Source organism: Phocoena phocoena, chromosome 11 (genome assembly GCF_963924675.1).
Source record: "Phocoena phocoena chromosome 11, mPhoPho1.1, whole genome shotgun sequence".
Taxonomy (NCBI): domain Eukaryota; kingdom Metazoa; phylum Chordata; class Mammalia; order Artiodactyla; family Phocoenidae; genus Phocoena; species Phocoena phocoena.
In genome coordinates this window covers 118,567-142,481 of record NC_089229.1, presented here as the reverse complement: position 1 = coordinate 142,481, position 23,915 = coordinate 118,567, and the positions used below count along the sequence as shown (strand labels likewise).

The 23,915-nt window shown below is 61.0% G+C and overlaps 1 protein-coding gene across 2 annotated transcripts in view; it reads left to right on the top strand.

Annotated features, from left to right (window-relative positions):
- Nucleotides 1-23,901, top strand: part of SHANK3 (SH3 and multiple ankyrin repeat domains 3) — a 48,905-nt gene extending 25,004 nt beyond the window's left edge. The window contains exons 18-22 of one of the 2 annotated variants that reach the window (XM_065886644.1): nt 2,181-2,204; nt 5,776-5,906; nt 6,559-6,643; nt 10,987-13,237; nt 21,339-23,901. In XM_065886644.1, coding sequence (XP_065742716.1) covers nt 2,181-2,204; nt 5,776-5,906; nt 6,559-6,643; nt 10,987-13,237; nt 21,339-21,930 — 3,083 coding nt within the window. In that variant the 3' untranslated portion in view covers nt 21,931-23,901. The remainder of the gene's footprint in view (nt 1-2,180; nt 2,205-5,775; nt 5,907-6,558; nt 6,644-10,986; nt 13,238-21,338) is intronic. The other variant, XM_065886645.1, reaches the window with a different exon arrangement.
- The last annotated feature ends 14 nt before the right edge of the window (nt 23,902-23,915 follow it).

Below are 23,915 nucleotides of genomic sequence, written 5' to 3'. Positions count from 1 at the left end.
GGAGTGTACGTCTGAAGCAATGAAGTAAAAACAAAGCTACCCCTAGACCTGTCATAGTAAAATTTCACACCATAGACGAAAAGAAAAGCCTTAACTGCCAGAGAATGATGACTTAGAAAGGAACAGGGGTCAGACTGACAGCGGAGGTCTGATCAGCAGATGCTAGAAGACAGCGGAACAGAAACTTCAAAGTCTTGGGTCAGAATGCCTTCGCACCTGGAATTCTATGCCTAGTAACCTCGCTCATTCAAGAGTAAGGCAGAGAAGCTCCGGGCCCCGGGGTCACAAGGGTGCAAGGCTAGTCATGGGGAGCTGACCCACTGCACTGATTGAAGATCCAAACTGGTCAATAAACCAATACCAGTAGGCAGCTGGGTCTGGCTAGACCCCACACCGGGCTCTGGTGGATGGTTCCTGGGAGTCTCCTGCCAGAGGCCGTCACGTGGCCACGTTCAGGTGCACGTTCAGAAAGAGGTGCTTGGGCAGCCTGAGGTCTGTCATCCAGGGACCCAGGGACTGTGCGCTGCAGAAACAGAAGAGCTGCCTTCTGCCCTCTGGGCTGCTTCTGTGTGCAGAGACCAGTGGATGGAAGAAGAGCCTCCTTCCTCTCTGGCCTGGGTATCCCCTCTGTTGCCTTGTGACAGGGTTGCTCCACAGACCCCTGTCTTCCAGAGGGAGGGGGCTCACTCTTGCGGCCCGAGGTCAGCATCCTTTTCACCAGCTTTTCCTGAGCAGAGTCTGGGGGAGGGTGAAGGGACAGCCTACCACAGAGCCTCCATCCACACTGCTGAGTGAGGGGGTCACAGCTTTTGTTGAACTGGACCCGGGCCCTTCCCGTGGCTCTGTTCAGAGGAAACCCACAGGAGACCCACTCCTGCCCCTGGACGACAGCTGTCCTGGGAAGCCAGTCCACCTGCCGACCTTCGGTAGACACACCTGGTTTGAGGAAGCCAGGCCAGCATCAGGGTTTTCCCAGGTACCTAAGCGATCATCCCATGATCCAGTGTTTGTGCTTTTACGGGACAGAAGTAAGACCCGTGGGTTCGTTGCCAGCATAAACATGTCAGTTTTATGTCACAGTACCGAGGGCTGATAGGGCCCTTTAGTGTCTGTGGTCTGTTGAGCAGATGACCTGAACACCTGGGAAGAAGGGAAAATGGGAGGCGACAGAAAAGCAGGTGGCAAGGATGGGGGCTCACGCAAGGTGGCTCCCTGTGGCTTGGAGGGCCCTGCAGGAGGAAGAGGAAGGGAAGGTATATCCTGCCCCCTGGGGGGGCACTGGTGTCCCAAAAAAGGAAGGGCTGAGGTGGCTGGCGGAAACGGCATTAAGAGGAGGGGTTGGGTGGGGACTCTCCTGAGAGGGAGAGAGAGGGAGGAGGAGGGAGGAGGAGGGAGGAGGAGGAGGGAGGAGGAGGGAGGGAGGGGGAGGGAGGAGGAGGGAGGAGGAGGGAGGGTGGGACCCCTCTAGTGCCCTTCAGCCCTGGGGCCCCTCACACTCAGCAGGTGCTCATTGCGTAGCTCGAACCAAGGACGTGCTGGGGCTGCAGAGGTTGGTGGAGACCCAGGCCAGAGGGGCCCTGATGGGTCCAGGCCCCTCCTGTCCATCCTCTTTCCCCTAAGAAAGCTGGAACTTCTGGGTTCCTTGCTCTTTCGAGATGAGAATGTCAGGGCAGGTGCCATGCCAGGGTGTGGTCCCTGACTGGCCTTGGTCTGGAAAACACGCTGACTTGCCTGTTGTTGGGAACACACTGCAGGAATGCTTGTGGGTGGCCACTGCACCATTGGTGGCCTCTGAAATGGGTTTTTATGGGGTTTTGCCTTTTTTCTGAACAAACGTTTGAACCAAGTGTGACTTAGCTGTGTGTCCACACAGGCGTGTGCATGTCTGTGTGTGTGGACGTACACAAGCACGTGTGAGTGTGTGTGCGCGCGTGCGTACAAGCATTGTCCCTGCTTGTGGTTGTCCCCACCTTGAATTTCATGTACTGACTGGGTATTTGGGTCGATTTCCCACCCACGATCTGACAAGGGTATAGGCCAGGGGTGGTGGGGGTCTGGGAGATCCTGGCTGTTGGGAGGGTAAGGATGGGCTAGGAGGGGGTGGGAGTGGGGAGTGGGGCCCGGGTGCCGAGGGACAAATCCTGCCTCTCACCCCGTTTACTCTGTTTCTTGATTCCAAGCCTCCATTCGGAGAAGGAAAGGGGGTGAGTCATCTACTGTGCTCGGGGCCCAGCTTTGCCTGACCCTTGGCTGCGGAAGTGCTTGTGTGTGAGGGGCTCCTGTTCGAGTCAGGGGGTCTGGGAGCCTGGGTTGCACCCTCCTGTTGGCCTTCTCCGTGGGGAGCTGCTGGGGGCACAGTGGAAGGACCTGGGAAGGGTCAGATGGGCCTGGGATGGTGAGTGTGGCCACAATCCTCGGGGGCCCGAGTGAGCTGGGGGCAGTGGTGTGAGGGCCGTGGGGGCTGCTGAGGCAGAGCTGGAAAGGCGTCCCAGTGGAGGCCACAGCGCGTGCCACAGCCCGGAGCAGAGGGGGGAAGGGTTCAGAGGGCCCAGCTGTGGAGCTCGCTTGGGGAACAAGGTGACCGGGCTGGTGGGGGCGGGGGTGTCAGGTGCTCAGCCCCAGCCCGTGCTGCTTCTCTCTGCTTGTTTCCTGGGGCTCCTGTGCCTGGTGTGTGGGTCCCGTCTCTGTGCTGATCTGTTACGGGCTCAAGCCTAAGCCTGGCCCTTCAGGAGCGGGAATCTGGGCCCCAGAGCTGCTGGCTTGACCACCCCGCCCCTCCCGTCAGACCTCCCACCCTGGATCCTTTGAAGCTCCTTCCTGGATGTCCTGGATGTCCAGCCTGGCCACATGAGGCACGGCAGCCAGGCGGGGACAGAGTCTGGGCTTGGGTGCTGAGGTCCAGGGTCTGGCGGGGTCGAGGGCCTGGCCTTTGCCAGCCGGCTCCACCTCACGTGGAGACTGGAGCCTCTTTGTGCTGTACAGGAGTCCGTGCCAGGCAGGGGCCTGAGGTGGCTTTGTGGCCCCAGGCGTGTGTGTTCACTCGTTTGTCTCTGTGCCTGGTGCCCGCCCACCCCTCACTCCAGGATCCACTGGGCCTTCCCTGTGCCAGGGACACACTTGCCCATCTGTCTGAGCCCAGGTTCCCTGTGTGACCTGCGATCTCACCCTCTGAATTCTCCCGTCGCCCTTGCCCCGGTCCCAGGTGAAATGCTTTCCCTTTTCAGGGTCTTTTCAGGTATAAAACAGATGACTAGGTCTCCTCTGGGGACACTTTTCTTCACACCTTTGAGGCAGGCACACAAGCTATTTCTGGAATATTTTGGTTCTTTCCTCAGCTCATTAGCGGGGCTCCCAGGGTGCTCTGCTGTGGCCTGTGTGCTTCTTCCAGCTGTAGGGGAAGTGACGGCGATTCGTCGCCCCCGCAGGCCCCTCATCCCTGCTTAGGTCCTGGTTCAAACAGCTGCATCCCCAGCTGCGTCCCTGCCGCATAGCGACCCTGACAGCCAGTGTAGTGCCCCAGACCTGGTTCCTAATGGGCTTCATTTCTTTTGTTAAGTATCTGAAGTCATTTATTTAAGAATATAGTTTTCTCATTTTGTTGGGGATTGGTGTCAACCTCACCAGCTTGTAGTTTGCAGAATTCTTGATGCTTTTCCTTTTGAAAATAAGTCTCGTCTGGCCTCAGCACCATGGCCCCATGGCCAACAATATTCGCTTTGCTAATAACTTCACGCACACTGCTTTGGGTCTCTGAGATTGAGTGCTTCTGGACCTAGAGCCGCAGCCTCTAAATCCACAGCTCGGGTGAGCGTGCGCCCCGTGTGTCCCACAGAAATATCTTTCCGCTCATGTCGTTAGGTCTGTGGTTTCCGGATAATCCGGTTGTTAAGTCTGATCCCTCACTTATCGGATCTATGATCTGGGGCAACTTATCTCTCTCAGAGCTTCAGATTCTTCTTGGGTAAAATGGGGGCAATAGCGATCCCTTCTGCCTGTGGTGGTTGCAGCATGAGAGGGGCCACATAAACCTCTTCTAACTCTGGAAATCCCCACGGACTTAGCAAATGGTGATCATGGTGATTTCAGCTTCCAAAGGGAAATTGCTTACCTCATCACAGAAGCAAACAGGAAGGCCCCTCTAGCAGCCCGCCCCTGTCTGCAGCTGGGGGCGCTGGGAGCTGTGCACAGGCCAGGCGAGCTGGTCTGTAGATGGAGCGTGTTGCTGGTCACTCGTAGCATTTGTTGAACTCTCTTGTATTTGGGGACCAGGCTGGACGCGCAGGGCACGCTGGCGAGGGTATTTGCCCTCCTCCTGACAGCCCGTGTGGAGGCGCACAGACATGAAGAATTGTAGCAAGTGTGTCCTCAGTGCTTGCATTGAGCCAGGCACAGCTGTAGCACCTCTGCCGTATGTGCTAATTCTCACAACAGACACTGAAGCAGGTACCTTTCTTAATGCCTGTTATCAGATCAGGAAATCAAGTCACAAAGAGGTTAGGTCAGAACAGTCAGTATACAGGATGGGTCTGGGTTGGGTCGGGTACTGTACATCTTGGAGGAGTTTATTTCCTTCCCCACAGCAATGGCTGAGCAGTGCTGGGAGGAGGTGTCAGGGCTGACCACAGTTCTCCAAGGGGGGCACTTGGGGCATAAAAGGACTAAGTGTAACCAGATGCGTGGTCCTCTGTGGTTGGCACAGCTCCTAAGAGTCTGGAAGGGCTCAGGGATTTCGAGGCTGAGTGATGGGTGGGCTGCGGTGGGGCTCCTGGATGAGAGGGGCAGTGTGGCGGCCAGGTGCACGTGGGAGCTGCCCCCAGCCCCTGCTGTGTCCCGTGTGCTGGCTCTAAGCGGGCCCTCCCCGGTCAGCCGTCCACAGCTGATAGGTTTCAGACACGTGTTTAACAAAATCTCCAAGGCACTCGGTAATCAAAAACACCACTTTCAGAAACATTACATAGCTTTAAGAAAAACAAGCAAAGTTTTTCTTTTACAACAGATTTGAAAAGAGCGCCGCCCGAGGGCACCTGGTTCAGGCCTCAGCCCTGGGCTTGTCCTTCCCCCTCCTGGCTTCTGGGGCTGCTTTCTAAGGGGCCGGTGGAAGCCCCCCCCAGCACTGCCCCTCCCAATATCCTTTGCACCCCCCACCCTTGGTGGGGCTGCTTTTCGGGGGTTGTAGGTTCTGTGGCCTCCTGATCTGCATACAGCTATTTCTTAGGTCTCTAGCCTCGGGCAGTGAGCCCCCCCAGCCCCCCATGGTTCTTGGTTTATACACATTCTTTGTGGGCAGCGACTGTGCATCAGGTCTGTTCTGGGGCTACAGCTTATCTTTTGGTGCAGTGGCGGTACAGACAGGCGAGTAATGCCACGTGCTAAGGAGAAGAATGAAAGGGCAAAGGGAAATGGGGAAATTCAGGAGGTCTCTGGGCTGTAAACAGTCCCGCCCCCTGCCTGGTTCTCTCCCTAATGGTCAGCCAGGCTTTTCCTGGAGTGGGGTTCGCGGGGTCTCCTGGAGCCTCCCTGAGGACGGAGGGGCCGGGCTGGAGCAGGGTCTGGGTTCTGGTGTGTGAGGGCCTTGGATGGGATACAAGTTAGGGGGCTTCCTGTCATGTTTCTGGATTGTGTGCCTTGGGGAGTGAGGGGCCGAGGTGGGCGGGGCCCCAGTGGCCTCTGTCAGCAGCCCCGGGAGGACAAGCCAGGATGCGTGAGTGGGGCTGCAGGGGGCTGTAGTGGGTTCAAGGTCCCTGTGGCTGAGACGGCACCTCCTTGGCTGTGCAGAGAAGCTGGACGAAATCCTGGCAGCCGCCACGGAGCCTGCGCTGAGGCCAGACATCGCGGATGCTGACTCGAGAGCTGCCACCGTCAAACAGCGGCCCACCAGTCGGAGGATCACCCCTGCCGAGATCAGCGTAAGCCAGCCTGGCAGCTGGGGGCACTGGGGGATGGGTGGGGCATGGGGTCAGAGTGCCATGTCCCCTACTGGGTGTTTGTGCATTTTGGAGGGTGAGGGTCCATCATTTGGACTCCACTCTCCAGGGGTGCGGGTGAAGGACCCCATAGCGTCTCCCGAAGACACCTGGGGCCATCAGCCCTCAGAACAGCCACAGTCCAGCTCGTGCTGAGCTCTCACTCTTCTGGCACCTCCCGCCTTAGGCAGGTTCTGTGCCACCTAGAGCAAGGACCCCAGCCGTGCTGAGGCCACAACATGGTGTCGCTGTCCCCCCCCCCCCCCCCGCCCACTCCTCTCACTTGGCACCTTCTGGGCTGCTCCCGCAGCCTCACCTCGGCCATACCCAGGACCCCTGACTGCTCTGGCCCGTCTGCATCACTCCTGTCCAGTGCTGCCTATGCCTGTGGGCCCGCAGCCATGCCCCTGTTCTTTGGAGGCAGGGCCTGGGCCTGGCTTCTGGGTCAGACACCATGGGAATTAGCACTGTTGGAATTAGCACATGGGGTGTCTGATCTCAGGCTTGGGAGGAGGATGGGTGGGGCTGGATGGGCAGCTGGGGACCCCAGTGCTCTGGGACCTCCATATACCCCCACCCCCTCCAACTCTCACAGTCACTGTTTGAGCGCCAGGGCCTCCCAGGCCCAGAGAAGCTGCCAGGCTCCCTGCGGAAGGGGATTCCACGGACCAAATCTGTAGGTATGGCTGGGCAGGGAGCTGCATGGGGCTGGAGGACTGGGGCGGGGGCTGGAGTGCGTGCGGGGCTGGAGGACCCTGTCTCTCCCCACCCTTTGACTGAGGTTTCCAGTTTCTCTCTGAGTCCTGTCTCTCCCTGGCCTCAACCCAGGAATCTCATTTTTTGTGGACGTATATGGATGTGTGTGTGGGGTGTCAGTCCTTCCCCCAACCCAGAGATACTTTGCTGAAAGATACCCTTGAGGCTTCTCGCCATCTGTCACCCCCTGCCAGTGGGCACCCCCGTCTGTACTTCCCACAGACACCAGCATCCCTGTCCCTGGGTCTTCCATATCCTACCTGGCTGTGCCCCCTCCAGCCCGAGTACCTGCCACGTTTCTGATGCTAAGCTACCCTCCCCTTGAATCTGCCCTCTCCCCTCCCCCTGGCACCCCAGTTATTGCTCTGTATCTCTCCTCTCCTTCACAGCCAGTTTTCTCCGGAAGTCACCCATACTTGCTGTCTCCCATTCCCTGCCTGCCTTTCGGCCTTTTAGGGAATTGTCCATACCTGAAACTGTTCTCACCAGGGTCACCAGTGGTTTCCAGGGCGTTCCTCCCAGTGGACACATTTGATTTTGCTGCTCCCTCCTCCATGAAATTTTCCTACCCAGGGCTTCTAAGACAACACTTAACTGGTTTTGTCCTCAGTTCTTAGGCTGGACCTGTTCAGTGCCCGTCGTTCCCCTGCAAGATGTGGGTCCTTCTCAAGGCTATGTCCTTAGCCTCTTTGCCTTCTGCACCTGTCTCCTTGGGGCCTCATCACATCTCACCCTTGGCCATCTCCTCTCTTGTTGACCCCAGACTGGGTCATCTAATAAGCCCCACCCACTGCTCCTCCCTCTAGGCATCTAGTCCCCCCTTACCTGCCCACCTGTCCATCCATCCCCCTACAGACATGTCCAGTTGTCTGTCCATCTGTTCACCCACTGACCTTTCCACTTGTGCATCCATTTGTCCCTGTGTACCCCACCGCTCTGTGTTCTACACACACTGGTTCATTTAGTACTTACAGTAACCCTGCTGAGGTAACACCATCAGCACCTCTGGATTATAGATGAGAAAACTGAGGCAAAGAGGTAAAATGACTTGCTCAAGGTCACACAGCTGCCTTACCTGTCTTCTATTCACTCATCTGGCCAGTTTCTGCAAACCCCATCCCTCATTCACCCCAGGACCCCAGTTGATTGATGCACACTCTAGGCTGATGCTGGGCAGGGTCTGGGGGCTCAGCTGGAGGAGGTGACATGTCTGCAGACAGCTCAGCTCAGCAGTTACATGGGGGGTGCAAAAGCACATTTACTAGGGAGCACCAACCATGCTTGGGTGTCAAGAAAGGCCGGGCATATGTGTGTGTGTTTGGGCTCAGACATGCAGGATACTTTGCTGAGTGGGGGTTTCTGAGAGATAATGGCATGAACTGCTGACAGCAGTGGTCCTTCAGAGACCGCTGTGGGTCATTTCTGTAGGTAGGAGGGTGGGGGAGAGGACACATGAGACTGCAGCTACTTTGGAGCCAAGAGGCACTCCCCCCTCACCTCCCTGGCCTAAGCCCTGGGCATCCTCTGTGGTTTCCTCCTTATTCTCTGCCTCCCCGGACAAATTAGGGATGGCCGGCTTCCTCACCGTCCTTGCAGTCTTACCTGGCCAGGCCTTATTGTCTTGTGCCTCAGCGTCCGGAGACCACAGCTTTGGTCTCCTCTTGACCTCCTGCCCCAGCTTCACCCTCTAGTCCATCCCTCTGGCCACAGGGGGCTTTCTGCACAAGATAACCACCTCACATCCCTAGAGTTGGTCCTCTGTGGGCTCTGCCTTGCCTTGGGGCCCTGAGGCCTAGCCCCAGCCCTCTCCTGCTTCATCTAGGGACCTTTGTCTCTGCCTCCCTCTGAGTGACATCTACCAGGACTGGCTGTTCTCCACCTGCCCTCATCTGCCTGGATGGCCTGTCCCTCAGCCCCACCCAGTCTCAGTACTGACCACCACAGGTCCGCATCTAAGTGCCTGTCCTTCAGGCTGCAAGCCTCAGTGGAGATTGCCAGGTGGTCCCTGCTCACCCTCCTGGACCCTCCTGTGCTCGGTCCATGGGTGGCTCATCTTTAATCCCCCTCGCCCTAGCCTGCCGCCTGTCACCCACTTGAACGCTGGCTGAGGTGTCTCAGACTCCGGGACTCCTACCCCTTGTCCTGGCTACGTGGCCCTGGGCACACGTCTCAACCCTTGAAACCTCAGGGTTGAGGTTCGCACAGAGGGCTGTACTCACAGACTGAGTACTGAGTAACTGCCCATGGTGATAGTAGATGTAGGTCCTGCATCTTGGGGCTGGTGCGCAGAAAGCGCTGGAGAAACGCTCACGGCTGTTACTTGGGCAGCGGCCCCACCCGCTCTGTATCAGAACGGATTCCCATTTTCATCACAAGGAAAGTGACTTGTCTTTACCCTGGGTCAGCACGTGGCATGCTGACCCTCCGGCGTGTTCCAGGTGCAGCAGCTTGTCCCACGTGGCTCCATCTCATGCACAAGCTTGTGGGTGTTGAGCTGCGTTTACATGCTGCGCGAGAAATGCAGCAGGGAGGAGACCCAGGCCGAACCGGGCACAGAATCTGTGTCCAGCAGTGGGGGTGGAAGCCTGGCCTAAAAATGATGATGGTGATGATGATGACGACGACGACCTCAGCCACCTTCCTGGGGGCGCTGCTGGGGGCTCAGCCCTGTGCTATAAGCTTTGAATGGCTTCACTTCACACTTCAGTGGGAGGGGGCAGGTCTCCAGAGATGAGGAAACTGAAGTGCCAAGAGGTTAAGAGGTATCAGACAAGAAGTGGCAGGGCTGGAATTCAAGCCTTATCTTATACAAAAGCTCCCCCATGCCCCATGCCCCTTGCTGAGCCGGCGGGTAAGAGCCCTTATACAGGACACACGCAAACAGTGCCGGGTGGGAGGCCTGGTGAGCACCGTGGTGGCCAAAGGAGGAGGTGGTTGGGAACAGGCAGTCTGCGTCGTCGTGAGTTCATAAAAATGGGACCAAGCCCAGAGTGAGGCCAGGTGTAGATTCCCAAAGGCTTGTTGCAGAGACCTGTGTGTCAGCACTGAGGAGCTACCCCTCCACTGTCCTTCGATCGGGCTGCCTTACACCTGCAGCCTAACCGAACACCTGCAGCACAGGTGTGCGCATTGTGTACACAGGAACGCTCGGGAGGCCCTGCCCTGTCCTAGCTGGGCGGTGGGACAGTGGGGGCTCTGAGCGCTCCAGCCATGACCCTGCACAGGTCCTAATGACAAGCTGAGTGCGGCAGGAAGTAGGGTTTACTTTCAGTCCATGTTGTCCATGAGAGAACTGGGGCACAGAGGGGCTCAGGGCCTGGCCTGGGGTCACACAGCCCATAAGGAGTGAAACTAAAACACGTGTCAGGTGCTCAGCCTGCCGTTCCACTGCTGCCCGCCCTCCCTCCTGCCCAGCCTTTCTGAATTTCCGCCACTAGGGCTATGGCAGTGACCTCCTGGCAGCCTCCCCCAGTCCAGTGCCCGTCGGTCTCTGGGGTAGAGCCTTTCAGGACTTCTCTTTACAAAGCCTCCCTCACCTGGGCATCGGCTCTCCTCCCCGGCCACAGCCCTGCTGCCCCCTTGTCCACAGCGCGTCACTCTTGCTTGGGAGAGTTCCCGCTCATTTCTGACCATCTCCCTTCTTCCCGCCTCTGGTTGCCACCAGGGCCCCCCAGTGACACCTGCTTGTTCCACTGCTGGTGGTTCTGGGATGAGGCCTTGTGCAGTCTTGTGTGTGAAGGCCTGTGCCAGCCACCCCCTGGCCCTTCTCTGCAGTTCTGTCCCCACGACTGGGGGTGGGGGTGGGGCTGCCCCTGCCCTCCTGCGGTGTTGACCTTGGGCTCTCTCCATGTACCCAACCTGAGTAGGCAGAATTTGGGTCTTCTGTCACAGCCTCCGCTGGGGGGCCCTCCTCTCCGCTATATCTGAACGGATACCTCTCCCCAGTCTCCGCAGGAGCCCTCCCAACCCGGCGGGGACGAGCCCAGACTGGGGATCTTGCTTAGATCCCCTGCTCTGGGATCCCCGTGTCTCCCCCTGATCTCTACTAGCGCCCACGCCCACCCTGACTCCGTCCTCTGGCTGGCGGCCAGCACCGCCCGCGGATTAAGAAGGCGCCTTGGCGTCCAGGACCTTGGCTGCCCTGGGGTGGGGGTGGGGGGCGGGGCCGGCCTCTGCGGACGGGGAGGGCGGGCACCTGGGTCAGGAGGGGCCTCCTCGAAGGCCCCTGGCTCCTGGGCCGGGCTCACCGGGGCCCCTCTGTCCGCAGGGGAAGATGAGAAGCTGGCGTCCTTGCTGGAGGGGCGCTTCCCGAGGAGCACGTCGATGCAGGATTCAGTGCGCGAGGGCCGAGGTATCCCGCCCCCGCCGCAGACCGCACCGCCGCCCCCGCCCGCACCCTACTACTTCGACTCCGGGCCGCCCCCCGCCTTCTCGCCGCCGCCTCCGCCGGGCCGCGCCTATGACACCGTGCGCTCCAGCTTCAAACCCGGTCTGGAGGCGCGCCTTGGGGCGGGCGCCCCGGGCCTGTATGATCCCGGCGCGGCCCTGGGGCCGCTGCCCTACCCGGAACGGCAGAAGCGCGCGCGGTCCATGATCATCCTTCAGGACTCGGCGCCCGAGGCAGGCGACGTCCCCCGGCCCCCGCCAGCGGCCACTCCGCCGGAGCGCCCGAAGCGTCGGCCGCGGCCGCCCGGCCCCGACAGCCCTTACGCCAACCTCGGCGCCTTCAGCGCCAGCCTCTTCGCGCCGTCCAAACCTCAGCGCCGCAAAAGCCCGCTGGTGAAGCAGTTGCAGGTGGAGGATGCGCAGGAGCGCGCGGCCCTGGCCGTGGGTAGCCCTGGCCCGGCGGGCGGCAGCTTCGCCCGGGAGCCCTCCCCGACACACCGCGGGCCTCGGCCGAGCGGCCTCGACTACAGCGCCGGAGACGGCCCCGGGCTCGCCTTCGGCGGCCCGGCCCCAGGCAAGGACCGGCGGCTGGAGGAGCGGCGGCGCTCCACCGTCTTCCTGTCTGTCGGAGCCGTCGAGAGCAGCCCTCCTAGCGCAGATATGCCCTCCCTCCAGCCCTCCCGCTCCATTGACGAGCGCCTGCTGGGGCCCGGCGCCACCACCGGCCGTGACCTGCTGCTGCCCTCCCCTGTCTCCGCTCTGAAGCCATTGGTCAGCGGCTCGAGCCTTGGGCCTTCGGGCTCCACCTTCATCCACCCGCTCACCGGCAAACCCCTGGACCCCAGCTCACCCCTGGCCCTTGCCCTGGCTGCCCGGGAGCGGGCTCTGGCCTCCCAGGCGCCCTCCCGCTCCCCCACACCTGTGCACAGCCCTGACACCGACCGCCCTGGGCCCTTGTTTGTGGATGTGCAGGCTCGTGACACTGAGCGAGGGCCCCTGGCCTCCCCAGCCTTCTCCCCGAGGAGCCCCGCCTGGGTTCCTGTGCCTGCTCGCAGGGAAGCCGAGAAAGCTCCCCGGGAGGAGCGGAAGTCACCGGAGGACAAGAAGTCCATGATCCTCAGCGTCCTGGACACATCCCTGCAGCGGCCAGCCGGCCTCATCGTCGTGCACGCCACCAGCAATGGGCAGGAGCCCAGTGGGCTGGGGGCCGGAGAGGAGCGCCCGGGCACCCCAGAGCTGGCCCCGGCCCCCACACAGTCGGCTGTGGTGGCAGAGCCCCTGCCTAGCCCCCGGGCCCAGCCCCCTGGCAGTACCCCGACAGACCCTGGGCTGGGCCAGGGCAGCTCGGAGGAGGAGCCAGAGCTGGTATTCGCCGTGAACCTGCCGCCGGCCCAGCTGTCCTCCAGCGACGAGGAGACCAGAGAGGAGCTGGCCCGCATCGGACTCGTGCCGCCTCCTGAAGAGTTTGCCAATGGGGTCCTGCTGGCCACCCCACTCCCTGGCCCAGGTCCCTCGCCCGCCACGCTGCCAGGCCCGGCCTCAGGGAAGCCGAGCAGCGAGCCGCCCCCTGCCCCCGAGTCTGCAGCGGATTCGGGGGTGGAGGAGGCCGACACGCGCAGCTCCAGCGACCCCCACCTGGAGACCACGAGCACCATCTCCACAGTGTCCAGCATGTCCACCCTGAGCTCGGAGAGCGGGGAACTCACCGACACCCACACCTCCTTCGCCGACGGACATACTTTTCTACTCGAGAAGCCACCAGTGCCTCCCAAGCCCAAGCTCAAGTCCCCGCTGGGGAAGGGGCCGGTGACTTTCAGGGACCCGCTGCTGAAGCAGTCCTCGGACAGCGAGCTCATGGCCCAGCAGTATCATGCCGCCTCCGCCGGGCTGGCCTCCGCTGCCGGGCCTGCTCGCCCTCGCTACCTCTTCCAGAGAAGGTCCAAGCTGTGGGGGGACCCCGTGGAGAGCCGGGGGCTCCCCGGGCCCGAAGACGACAAGCCAACTGTGATCAGTGAGCTCAGCTCCCGCCTGCAACAGCTGAACAAAGACACTCGCTCCCTGGGGGAGGAGCCGGTTGGCGGCCTGGGCGGCCTGCTGGACCCTGCCAAGAAGTCGCCCATCGCGGCAGCTCGGTGAGCAGGGCGGTGTGGGGAGGGTCCTGTCCCTTGTCCCCTGTCCATGCCCACCCCGTTCTTCCTCTTGTCCTTCCATGGTTCCCTCTGTTCCTCCTCCACAGCCCTTGCTGTTCCCTCCCTCACCTGTCCGTGGCACCCATCCCTGTGCTTCTCCCGTCCACATCTCTGTCCTTTATCTGGCCTTGCTTTACCTGTCTGAGACCGAAGGCTCTTTCAGCGATCTGAAATATCAGGGGTTCTGTTCTCTCTGTCCCTGTCGGTGTTGGCAGTGGGAGCTGGGCACCCACCGGAGACCCAAGCTGGCCATGAACGCCTTCACAGCCCTCCTGGAGGCTCCCTGCCCCGGGGTCCCTGCGCTCTCACTCTCTCACCTGACGTAGCTGCCTCTACTACCATCAGGGGTCGTTCTCTGGTCCACACTCAAGTTGCAGCTCTCCCCGAGCCCCACCCCAGCTACTTGGCTTCTCTGTGGCCACTTGGCTGTCCCACGTGGCCGGTGCCATCGTTCCTCGCTTCCTTTCGTAGCTGCCTCGCTTCCTTTTGAAACCTGGAGTACACTGGGTCCTTTTCCTCTTAGGACCCACCACCGGTTTCCCGTTTTCTGCCCCGGAAACATTTCTGTTCAGTCTCTCAGCACCGCCTCAGAGTCTCTCAAGCACAGATCCCTGTGCGTGATTTTCAGAGTGCATCGGGAAACCATTCTTGGGCGGAAATCATGCCGTTTTTCTGTACCTCCGTCTGCTCTCTCTTCTTCATACCTTACCCGTTCCTCTGTCCTCCCCGCCCACTTCCTACACACGGTGGGGACTTAAAGAGGCTGCGTGGTGCCCTGGAAGTGGGGGGAGGGGCCGAGCAGGGGGCTGGGGTGCTGCTCTGGCTGGGCAGAAGCTGCCAGAGCCTCTGGGCTCATCCCTTGGCCCTTTCCTTGAGGACCTCATTCCCAAGGCTCCACCCCCAAGGGGTGCCTCCTCGGGCCTGTGGGCTCCAGGCTTGCTGGCGGGAGAGCTGATTCCTGCCCACGCGTGGTCTGAGGCAGAGCTGGTCGTCCCCTGGCCAGCCCTTGTCTGCCTTTGCCTTCTGTGCCCCGTAGCCCTCCCCCACCTCTGGCTTTGTGGGTAGCACTTGGGTTGCCACCTCCTGAGTCCTTCTCGCCACCCTGAAGACCAACCTAGTGAGTCTTTCCTGCCAGCCTTGGGAGGCAGAGTTCACAGAGCAGTGAGGCATCCAGGTCTTGCGCACAAGGGCTTGTCTCATCTACTTTCTTCCAGCTGAGGACTCGAAGGATAAGTGGGGTCTCGGGAGACGAGTGACGCCTCTCCTGCGTGGTTGGGCAGCGCTGCCCTCCGGCTCCCATCACCCCAGGCTTGCGCCGGGGCCCTCCCCTTTTCACCTCTTCCAACTCCCAGTTGAATGTGAAAGCCCTCTTCCCAGCAGGGTGATGTTTAAAGTGCCCTTCGAGTGGGTGTCAGGGGTGTGGCCAGGAGTGTCCAGTTGCAGTGAGCAGCCCAGGTCCTAGGCCTCTGTGGAACAGAGGCGGGGATCCCTGATGCAGCCTGGACCAGTCCCCATCTTCAGTCTCTGTTTCTCCCCCCTCCACCAGCCCTTCCTTTCCTCTGTGCCCCTTGGTCCTGATGAAAATTAAAGCCATTGACAGCGGGTAGCACAGTGCCCGGCACAGCACAGACCTCAATAAAACATTTGCTAAACGGCCGAAAGAACAAAGCTGAACGCAAGTGCTGTCTTTTGTGACTTGAGGTCTAGGGAGGTGGCTTAGGACAAATGCCACAGAAGGACAGACGCTTGGTTGAGGTTTGCTGGTTGTCGAGCCCCTTGGCCGAGCTCAGGAGAGCCCCGGTGTTGCCTTAGCTCTGCTGGCTCTTGTGGTGCAGCTGGGCCGTCACAGGGCAGGAGGAGGTGGTCTCTGGGCTGGACCTGCCGCCACGTCCCTCACGGTCGTCCTCAGCGTTTCCCCTTTGTCACGGCGAGGTGCTCTTGGCCAGTGGGTCTGGGTCATGCCAGAACCTGTGTTTGTTTCCTTTCTTGGAAGTGGTGTGGGGGAGGGGCAAGGCCAGCAGTTCCAACCTGTACATCCCATCTGTCCTGCCGGCCCACGGGAGAGTGAGCCTCTTTCCCTCAGGAGTTCCTGCAGAATCCCGGCCTCCGATTGGCTTCGTGTGGATCCCCTGCCTCCCCTGAAACGGTCACTGGGGTCAGGGAGGCATAGGGCTACTGTTGGCCAGGCCTGCCTCATATGCTATCCTGGGAGCCAGGGCATGGGGTCAGCCAGAGCTACCGGATGGGTGCTGAGTGAGGGGGGCGGGTATCCAAAGGAACATCAGGTGCTGTTCCCAAAGGTGCCAGATGCCGGAGAGCCTAAAGCAAGAGACTCCCTGTGCCATGGCATTCACCAGCTTTAGCACCTTGCTTTGTTCCCTGACATCGGCCTGGGGTCAGGGGGCCCTGGATCCCCACCCTCAGCAGATTGCGTCTGAGTTTGTATTCTTGGACAAACCACTTAACCTCAGTGAACTTCAGTCCCACCCCTGTGAAATGGTGAGGGTGACCAGGCCCTCAGGCGGGCTGGTAGGAGGACTCTTAGGGTCCTTACGGGAAAATGAGTGCTCTGCACTGGAAAAGGCCAAGTCACGTTACCTCCTTTTCAGAGCCATTCTGTTCGATGGATAATAATAGAATCTCCCTTTTCCAGACGACAAAATTGAGCTTCTAAGGAGATCCGTGCCAGCCAGCAGATGGTGGCATCTGACCTCAAGCCCCACTCTCTGGCCCCTGGAATCTGGGGCCTCTGTCGTTCAGCCGCTTCTAGTGACAGACGCTGTGTGTGTGCCGCAGTTCCCCTCACACAGAAGTGCGTGTGTTCGTTCTGTAGACCGAACCTTTGTCTGTCAGTCAGGTGCGTCACAGGCAGCGCGTGGCTTCTGAGATCACCTGCAGTTGAGCCCAGCCAGTGCCGCTTGAGAGGCCCAGCAGCTACCCGTCTGCCCTGCGCTTCCACTCCCACTTCCCTCTACGTTTCCTTCGGCCCCTGTTCACACTTCCTTCCTTCCTTCCGTCCTCTTACGCGCCCCTTCTTGCCCTCGGACCTGGGTGGAACCGTGGCCCCCGGAGTGGGCCCCACTGCCTGTCCTGGACCCTTCACTTCTGGCCCCTGGCAGGCGGCTGAGCGGGGATGCTGTGGCCACGTCCAGTCAGCCCCGCACGTGGCCGGCAGTGGCTGTGTTGCCCATCGGCGCTGCTGGGCAGCTCTTGTCTTGCCGCCGCCGGCGGCGGCTAGTGTCTGACACTCATTTCTCACACGGCGATAAAAGTGCTGGTGATACTGTCTTTCAGAGACATGTCCAAAGTGCAGGAAGTTCTGATGTCCAGCGGGGCTGTTTCCTTCCCAGGATGGATCCTAGCTGAAGCCCTAGGGCAGTTGGCACGGCCACCCAGTGGGTCACGCCCCTGTGCCTTGTCCACTGGCCCCCCATGTGTTCCCTCGCGGGCCTGCCCCTCTCCTCACCCGACAGACACCACCAGAAAGGAAGCGCTTGCTCTGCTCACCTTCCTCGCTGGCAGCTCAGTCTAGGCTCCGGCGTCCTTCCCCCGCAAGACACTCTGCGGCCCGAGGTCTAGGAGGATCTCAGAAGGGGAAGGGGACGTTACCCCTTATGTCATGGACTTGAAGCACCTTGTGGAAATGGCACTGGGGCATCCGGAAGGCCCATGGCCTTTGGCTTTTTGGAACTTTGATCCCAGACCATCCACCTCTTTATGCTTCTGGCTTTGGGTCTAGCCTGATAGGCAGAACATTTGTCTGCTCAGAGCCCCACATCTGCTCTGAACTCCCTTTGTCTTCCAGACCCCACGGGTGGTCTGAGGGGCACATGTCTCTGAGCCCCACAGCAATACTCAGTTTTGCTGTGGCCCTCAGTTTTACACCTGTCTGACCGTCACATCTGATGTTACAGAAAAAAGTTCATGGCGAAATAGCTTTGGAAACCCAAAGTTGACGAGGTTTCTTTCCTGCAGTACTTCTCAGAACTTTTGATGTGCTGTGTGCTGTGGTCTCGGGCAGCTTCTTTGGTAGATCACTAATTAGCATCCCACAGAAGATGCACATCTCTGCGATGGTGGAGAAACCCCGCCCTGGGGACCTACTGTGAGCTCTGTCCTGCTAGCCCATCTGACAGGGATCTGGATAAAGCTATACATGACTGCAGGTGCCTCAGGGCTTGTTCTTTTGAAACTGGACCTGTTGTTTGCCGGCCAGTGCAGGGCACAGGGGCCAGGATGTGCTCTGTCCTTGCGGAGGTCCTCACGGGTTGGGGACCTGTGAGGTGTGTTTTTGCAGGAGGTGTGATCAGGGCTTCAGGAGTTCACGGAACTCTGCTAGGGGAGCGGGAAGGGGTCACAGAGGAGGGGCCGTAGGGGCATCTGGGTGCATCAAGGTTGGAGCCATGACCTGGTGTGGGCGGTGGGAAGTTAGGGCTGGAGTGAGACACAGAGACCAGAGAGAGCGCAGTGGACGCTCACAAGCCCGTATATAGTTTGTGCTCCTGTTGAGGATTATTTCGGTGAATGAGGTTCTTAGATTTCAAAAGGCCACAGGCCTAGACCTGCCCTGTGTGAGTGCAGTGGCAGAAGGCTCCAGGCGGGGAGCAGGGCCGGAGTGGGCTTTTCCTTGCCTGTTGGCACCAATGGGTTGACAGGCAGTCGAGCCTGAGAGTGACATGTCACATTGTTTTATAACACAGTTTTTCAGTGCATATTGTGCTCCTGGCTTTGAGCTAGGCACCGAGCGTCAAGGATAGCAATTAGGAAGTGAGATGAAGGTCCCGAGTGAGAGCGCGGAAGGTCTGGGTCCAGAGGTGGCTGCGGGCGAGGAGGGCCAGGGTTAATGCTGGGAGTTGGTGGCGCATCGGCCATGGCGGGGAGGGTGGAGCGGCTGATGGTGGCTCGCAGGCCTCTGGTGTGGGCAGGACTGGGGCGAGGGAGAGCATGTTTGGAGACCCCAGGAGAGGTCTGGGGAGAGTGGCTTGGCTTCACATGTGGCATTCTTGGGCACATCGGTCACAGGAAAGGGTGGGAGTGGGTGACACGGCCTGGGAGAAAGTGCAAACTAAGAGGGGAGCCTATCTAGGAAGGAAGAGGTAGAGGAGAGGGTGCCGGGCGAGGGGTGGTGGGGCAGGAGCAGACCTCACTGGTCGAGGAGTCACGAGGAAGCAGGCAGTGCAAGGTTCAGACACTGGTGGCAAAGTTGCTGGGGAGTGTGGAGCCTGGCTGAGACGTCTGGGGAAAGACCGGAAGGCGTCCAGGGGTGCTGTGCCTAGTGAGGTACCACATGTTAGAGAGTGGGTGGCCCAGAAGCCCTCTGGGAGGCTGGCAGGGGTTGTGATGTGGCCATGCCGTGGTCAGAGCCTGGCTGGGGAGGCCGTCAGACAGCTCAGAGTGGTGATGGACAGCAATGGCTCTGCAGAGGTGGTGTGGAAACATGTGGACCTTGACCATGGACACTCCCGGGGTGCCTGGCCTGGGACAATGTGGGAAGTGCCCTGTTCCCCAAGAGGAAGGGGAGAAGCAGCAGACGTCTGGGCCGTGGGCATCCCCGGCCACTCCCTGCTATGCCCTGGGGCCTTGGGAGGGCAGCCTTAGGATTGTGACCCGTCCTCTCCCCTGCACTCCGCTGGATCAGTCCCTCACTCATGGCACCTCCTGGCACCAGCCCTAGCCTCTGGCAGGTGCCCACCTCCCCACACCCAGTATCTCCCCTCGGCAGGGTCTCCCTGGTGCTTCTGAGCCAGTCTGCCCTCATCCTAGGCCTCCAGCTCACCCCCTGCCAGGGCTGCAGACCGTGCTCCAGGGGACTCTGGGGGTGGGCCACGCAGAACTGCATCCCGAGATGCAGGTCCCCATGCCAGGGTGGGATGCTTGAGGCCCCGGGGTGCGGGAGGGGAGTGCTGTACTGGGCCCGATCCCCCAGCACTGCCCCCTCGCCCTCTCCCTAGCAATCACGACCACTTGGGCACCTACCACCTCCTTGGCACCCTCCCCCACCCTCCACTGCCGCCCCACTTTGCTCCGAAACCCAGGCGGTACCGTGGAGGTCAGATGTGGGAGAGGGGAAGGTCTCTTCCGGTGATCGGTGCCTGTTCCTTGAGCCCATCACCCCAGGCGTCCTTTGAGTCCCTCTCTGCTGGGTGGGGGAAGCATGGTCTGGCCTCTTCAAGAGGCTCTGCTCTGGGTCTGAGCAGGTGGGCGAGGCAGCAGGGACAGAGGCTGAGGAGAGGGAGCCAGTGGAAGGCAGTGGAAACCAGGCTGAGTGGGAGGGACAGAGTTGGGTCTCCAGCGGGAGGCTCACCTTGCACGGCTGAGACAGGAAGAGACCAAACCTGCTTTCAGGGGAGGAGGGATGCTCAGGGTGCCTGTGCAGTGTGGGACAGGTGCCAGTCAGGGTAGCACAGAGGTGGGTGGGGGAACCCAGGGGAGGGGTCCTTAGCCCAGTGTGGGCAAGGGCAGGGAGAGGGAGGTGCGATGGCAGCTGGAGAGAGGCCCTTCAGGCAGCAGCAACACAAGGGGACACGAAGCATCCCCAAGTGCCAGGGGTCTGCTGAGCAGCTGCCACACAGGGCTCTTAGTAAAGCCTGTGGATGGACACCACTGTGGTCTGCGCTTCACAGACCAGAGAACAGCTCACAGGCAAGCCAGGAGCCCACCCAGCTCTGCCCACGTCGTGCCTGCACTTTCCTTCCTCCAGCAGCTCCAGATGTGCTCCCTCCCATCGCACCTGGGCCCACTGCACCTGAATCCCTCTCTTACTGGGTATCTGGCCAGGGGGTCCCTGCACCTGGCTGCCCTCGCTGTGGCCGTGACTGGGGGCCATGTGCCTGCTCTGAGGGCCTGGGCCGCTAACACTCTCTCTCATTGCTCTCTCCCGCCCATCTGCATGTGGCTGCTCTGTCTAGCTGCGCGGTGGTCCCGAGCGCCGGCTGTGTAAGTGAGCATGCCCATCCCATGCCTCTCACTGTCTGTGCACTGCACCTGCCCGCCTGGATCTCTGCTCTGCGTGGCTTCATGGGGCTTTGGTGCCACTGACGGCCCCATGAGGCTTCCCGTGGCCACAGTAGGGGATAGGGAAAGAAACGGGGTGGAGGTGGCATGGGATCTAGGAGTGGGTTTTCTCTGGAGGAGTTCCCCCAGCCAGGCCTCCCACCATGGCCATGCTGGGGGGCGTGGCGGGGCTGAAGACCTGGGGTCCTATCAGGTGATGCTGGGAAGTGAAGACCCGTGTGTGTGTGTGTGTGTGTGTGTGTGTGTGTGTGTGCGCGTGCACACGTGCTGCTGTCACTGTCGTGAGCAGGCCACTGCCACTCCTGCCACTGCTGCTGCATGTATGTAACACACGTGGGTGCTACCGCTGCTGCTGTGTGCTGTCCCGTGCGGGGAGGCCGAGTGTCATGGGTGTGTTGCTGCCTCACGCCTGCCCTGCACGTGCCGCCGCTCTGTGTGGGTGTGAACGCCGCCTCGTGTCTGTCTCAGACCTCATGGACTTGTTCCGTCTTGTGCTGCCACCAGCCTGTACCACGACTCAGCCAGCCGTGTGGCCAGCCCAGGTCTTTCTGGGTCCCCTCGTGATGACAGAGGGGGAAGTGGTGTGTGGGAGAAGTGGTGAGGGGTCTTGCCGGAGTCTTACTCTCCAGGGTGTGGGTGGACGGGGCAGTGTCCAGAGCTGGTGTCCCGGGCTGTCAGAAATGCGGTGGGAAGCCCTTTGTCCCAGCAGCTGTCTTTCCTCTGGCAGCCTGCTCTTGGAGCCCGCAAAGAGTGGAGGGGGCCAGGGGTTTTACTCCTCGTGGGCCGCTCAGTCTAGGGCCCCGCCTCCCCCAGCAGGGCACTGGCTCTGAGTCTGAGGACCAGGCCAGAGTAACCACAGGACCCTACCCTCCTTTCTTCCTCTGGCCCTAAGGCTACCCACCGAGTCCCAGGCCACCCCCTCCCGCCCCCACCCTCCCACAGTCCTCCTGGCCGCTGGCCCCCGCCCCTCCGCCCACCCCCACCTGGCCTAGTGCCCCTCACCTGGCCTTGACCCCCTCTCCCTCCGCAGGCTCTTCAGCAGCCTCGGTGAGCTGAGCTCCATCTCAGCGCAGCGCAGCCCTGGGGGCCCGGGCGGCGGGGCCTCCTACCCGGTGCGGCCCGGCGGCCGCTACCCAGTGGCGCGGCGCGCCCCGAGCCCAGTGAAGCCCGCGTCGCTGGAGCGGGTGGAGGGGCTGGGGGCGGGCGCGGGGGGCGCGGGGCGGCCCTTCGGCCTCACGCCCCCCACCATCCTCAAGTCGTCCAGCCTCTCCATCCCGCACGAGCCGAAGGAGGTGCGCTTTGTGGTGCGCAGTGTGAGCGCGCGCAGCCGCTCACCCTCGCCTTCGCCGCTGCCCTCGCCAGCGCCTGGCCCCGGCCCCGGGGCCCCCAGCCCGCGCCGGCCCTTCCAGCAAAAGCCCCTGCAACTCTGGAGCAAGTTCGACGTGGGCGACTGGCTGGAGAGCATCCACTTGGGCGAGCACCGCGACCGCTTCGAGGACCACGAGATCGAGGGCGCGCACCTGCCGGCGCTCACCAAGGACGACTTCGTGGAGCTGGGCGTCACGCGCGTGGGCCACCGCATGAACATCGAGCGCGCGCTCAGGCAGCTGGACGGCAGCTGACGCCCCCCCGCCCCCCATGCCCGCGCCCTGCCGGCAGGGTCCCCCACCTCCGCCCCCGGGCCGCGGGCTCGGCCCGCCCCCTAACCCCCACCCCAACGGCGCCCGGGCCAGGAATGTTGCATGAATCGTCCTGTTTGCTGTTGCTCGGAGACTTGCCCTGTACATTGCTTAGTGCCCTCCCAGGCCGTCGAGCCCCACCCAGCACACGGTCAGGAAGGGCGCGGGCCGTGGGGCGGGGGTGGGGGTGGGGGGGGCTGGAGCGGGAGGGGGTTGGGGACGGGGGTGCTCCGGCCTGACCATCTCCCGCTCAGCTCCTGGTGGCTACTTTCGCAGAGGGGGGAACCTAGTCCAGCATGCAAGGTCAAGACACACCTTGGTGACTCGGGGGGAGGGGGGAGACATTGGGGTTCTCGGTTGGGGGCCAAGGAGCCCCCCTGTTTTGCATATTTTAATCCACTCTATATTTGGAACGAGAAAAGGAACAAATATCTCTGTCCTCAATAGCTTCCCTTCCCCTCCCCTCCAGCCCCCCACTGGTTCCGCTGCGGCTGCCCAGTCTTCCATCTCTGGCCCCTCAACTGCCACTGCCACCCCACATGGGGTGGGGGACGCTCCAGCTGGTCTGGGGTTGGCCAGGGTCCTAGTAACCCGCCCTGGGGCCCCGGCTGGGCCCTCTCCCCTCGCTGAGCTATAGTGTGCCCCACCGACCCTTCAGGTGCTGCGTGGAGGAGGGGCGGCAGGCAGCGAGTCCTGCTGGGCACTAGCAAGGTCAGATGGCCTGGGAGACCGTGGCCCTGGAGCGGGGGTGGGGTGGGAGGGCAGGGCCCTGGCCCCCGCCCCCAGCTCTCTCTCTCACAGGGTCCCTCCCCAGTAGGGGTCTAGCCTCCTCCCCACGCTGCTGGGCGACTACAGCAAAGAAGCCTCCCTGCCTCAGACCTGAAGTCTCCAGTTCCGCCCTGCGTGTGGGCGCACATGTGCGAGTGTGTGAATCTCGGGGTGCGACTGAGTGCATCGGAGCCCCGCGTGTGCCTGACTGGAGAGCGGTCCCTAGGGGCCACTCTGGACTAGTGTAGGGGCTTCGGAAGCGTGCACAGGGTGCGTGCATGGGTGTGTGCCTGTGAAAGCACCCCGTCTCCACTTCCAAAGAAAGTCAGAGGTTGTCTTGCACACTGGGACCTGCTGTTTGCCCAGCCTGTCCCTCCAGAGCCTCGCCGAGCCTGCGTGGGCCTTCTTGGTGAAGGCTTGCTGCTTGGGAGAGGCCCCCAAGGGCCCCTGGAGGCAGTGCTCTCCCCCCCCCCCCACCCCGTCGGGCTTCATAGGGGCAGCCCTAGAGCCAGGCCACTGCGAGCCCCGGGGAGAGGCAAAGGCCCCGGCGGGCACCCCAGCCCCCTTACTGTGACTACTCACACTCAGCAATGACCTGTGGGGCGGGGGGCCCGGGACGTTTTTAAACCTAGGCTGTGGAGTCTGGACTAAGCTCCATCCACGTCACTCACAAGTTTCTGTTTATATTTCTAGCTTTTTTTAATAAAAATTAAAAAACCCAGAAAACAGAAGTTTTCACAGCCCAGGGACCTGGCACGCCGGTCTGTGCCCACCTGCCCCGCCCCCAGCCCGCTGGCCCCATTCCCTGGGCAGATTCACACCCAGTAACCCTTTCACCAAGAGACCAGGTCACACACACAGCAGCAGTCACTGTAACAGACTGCCACATACACACTCGTCTCACACTCACCTGTGGGTTTTTGGTTCCGTTCAATTTGGGTTTTTAACTTTACAGGGTCAGTTCTGCTTCACCCCTCCTTTTGTATGGAGTTCCAGCTGGGGGATTTCACCCCCTGCTCCAGTCCTGAGGCCTCCTGACCCTGACGTTGTGATACACCCCACAGAGATCTATGTTTCTTATATTATTATTATTGATAATAATTATTATAATATTATTATGTAATAAATTTATAAGAAATGAAACCATCTCTCTGTTGCCT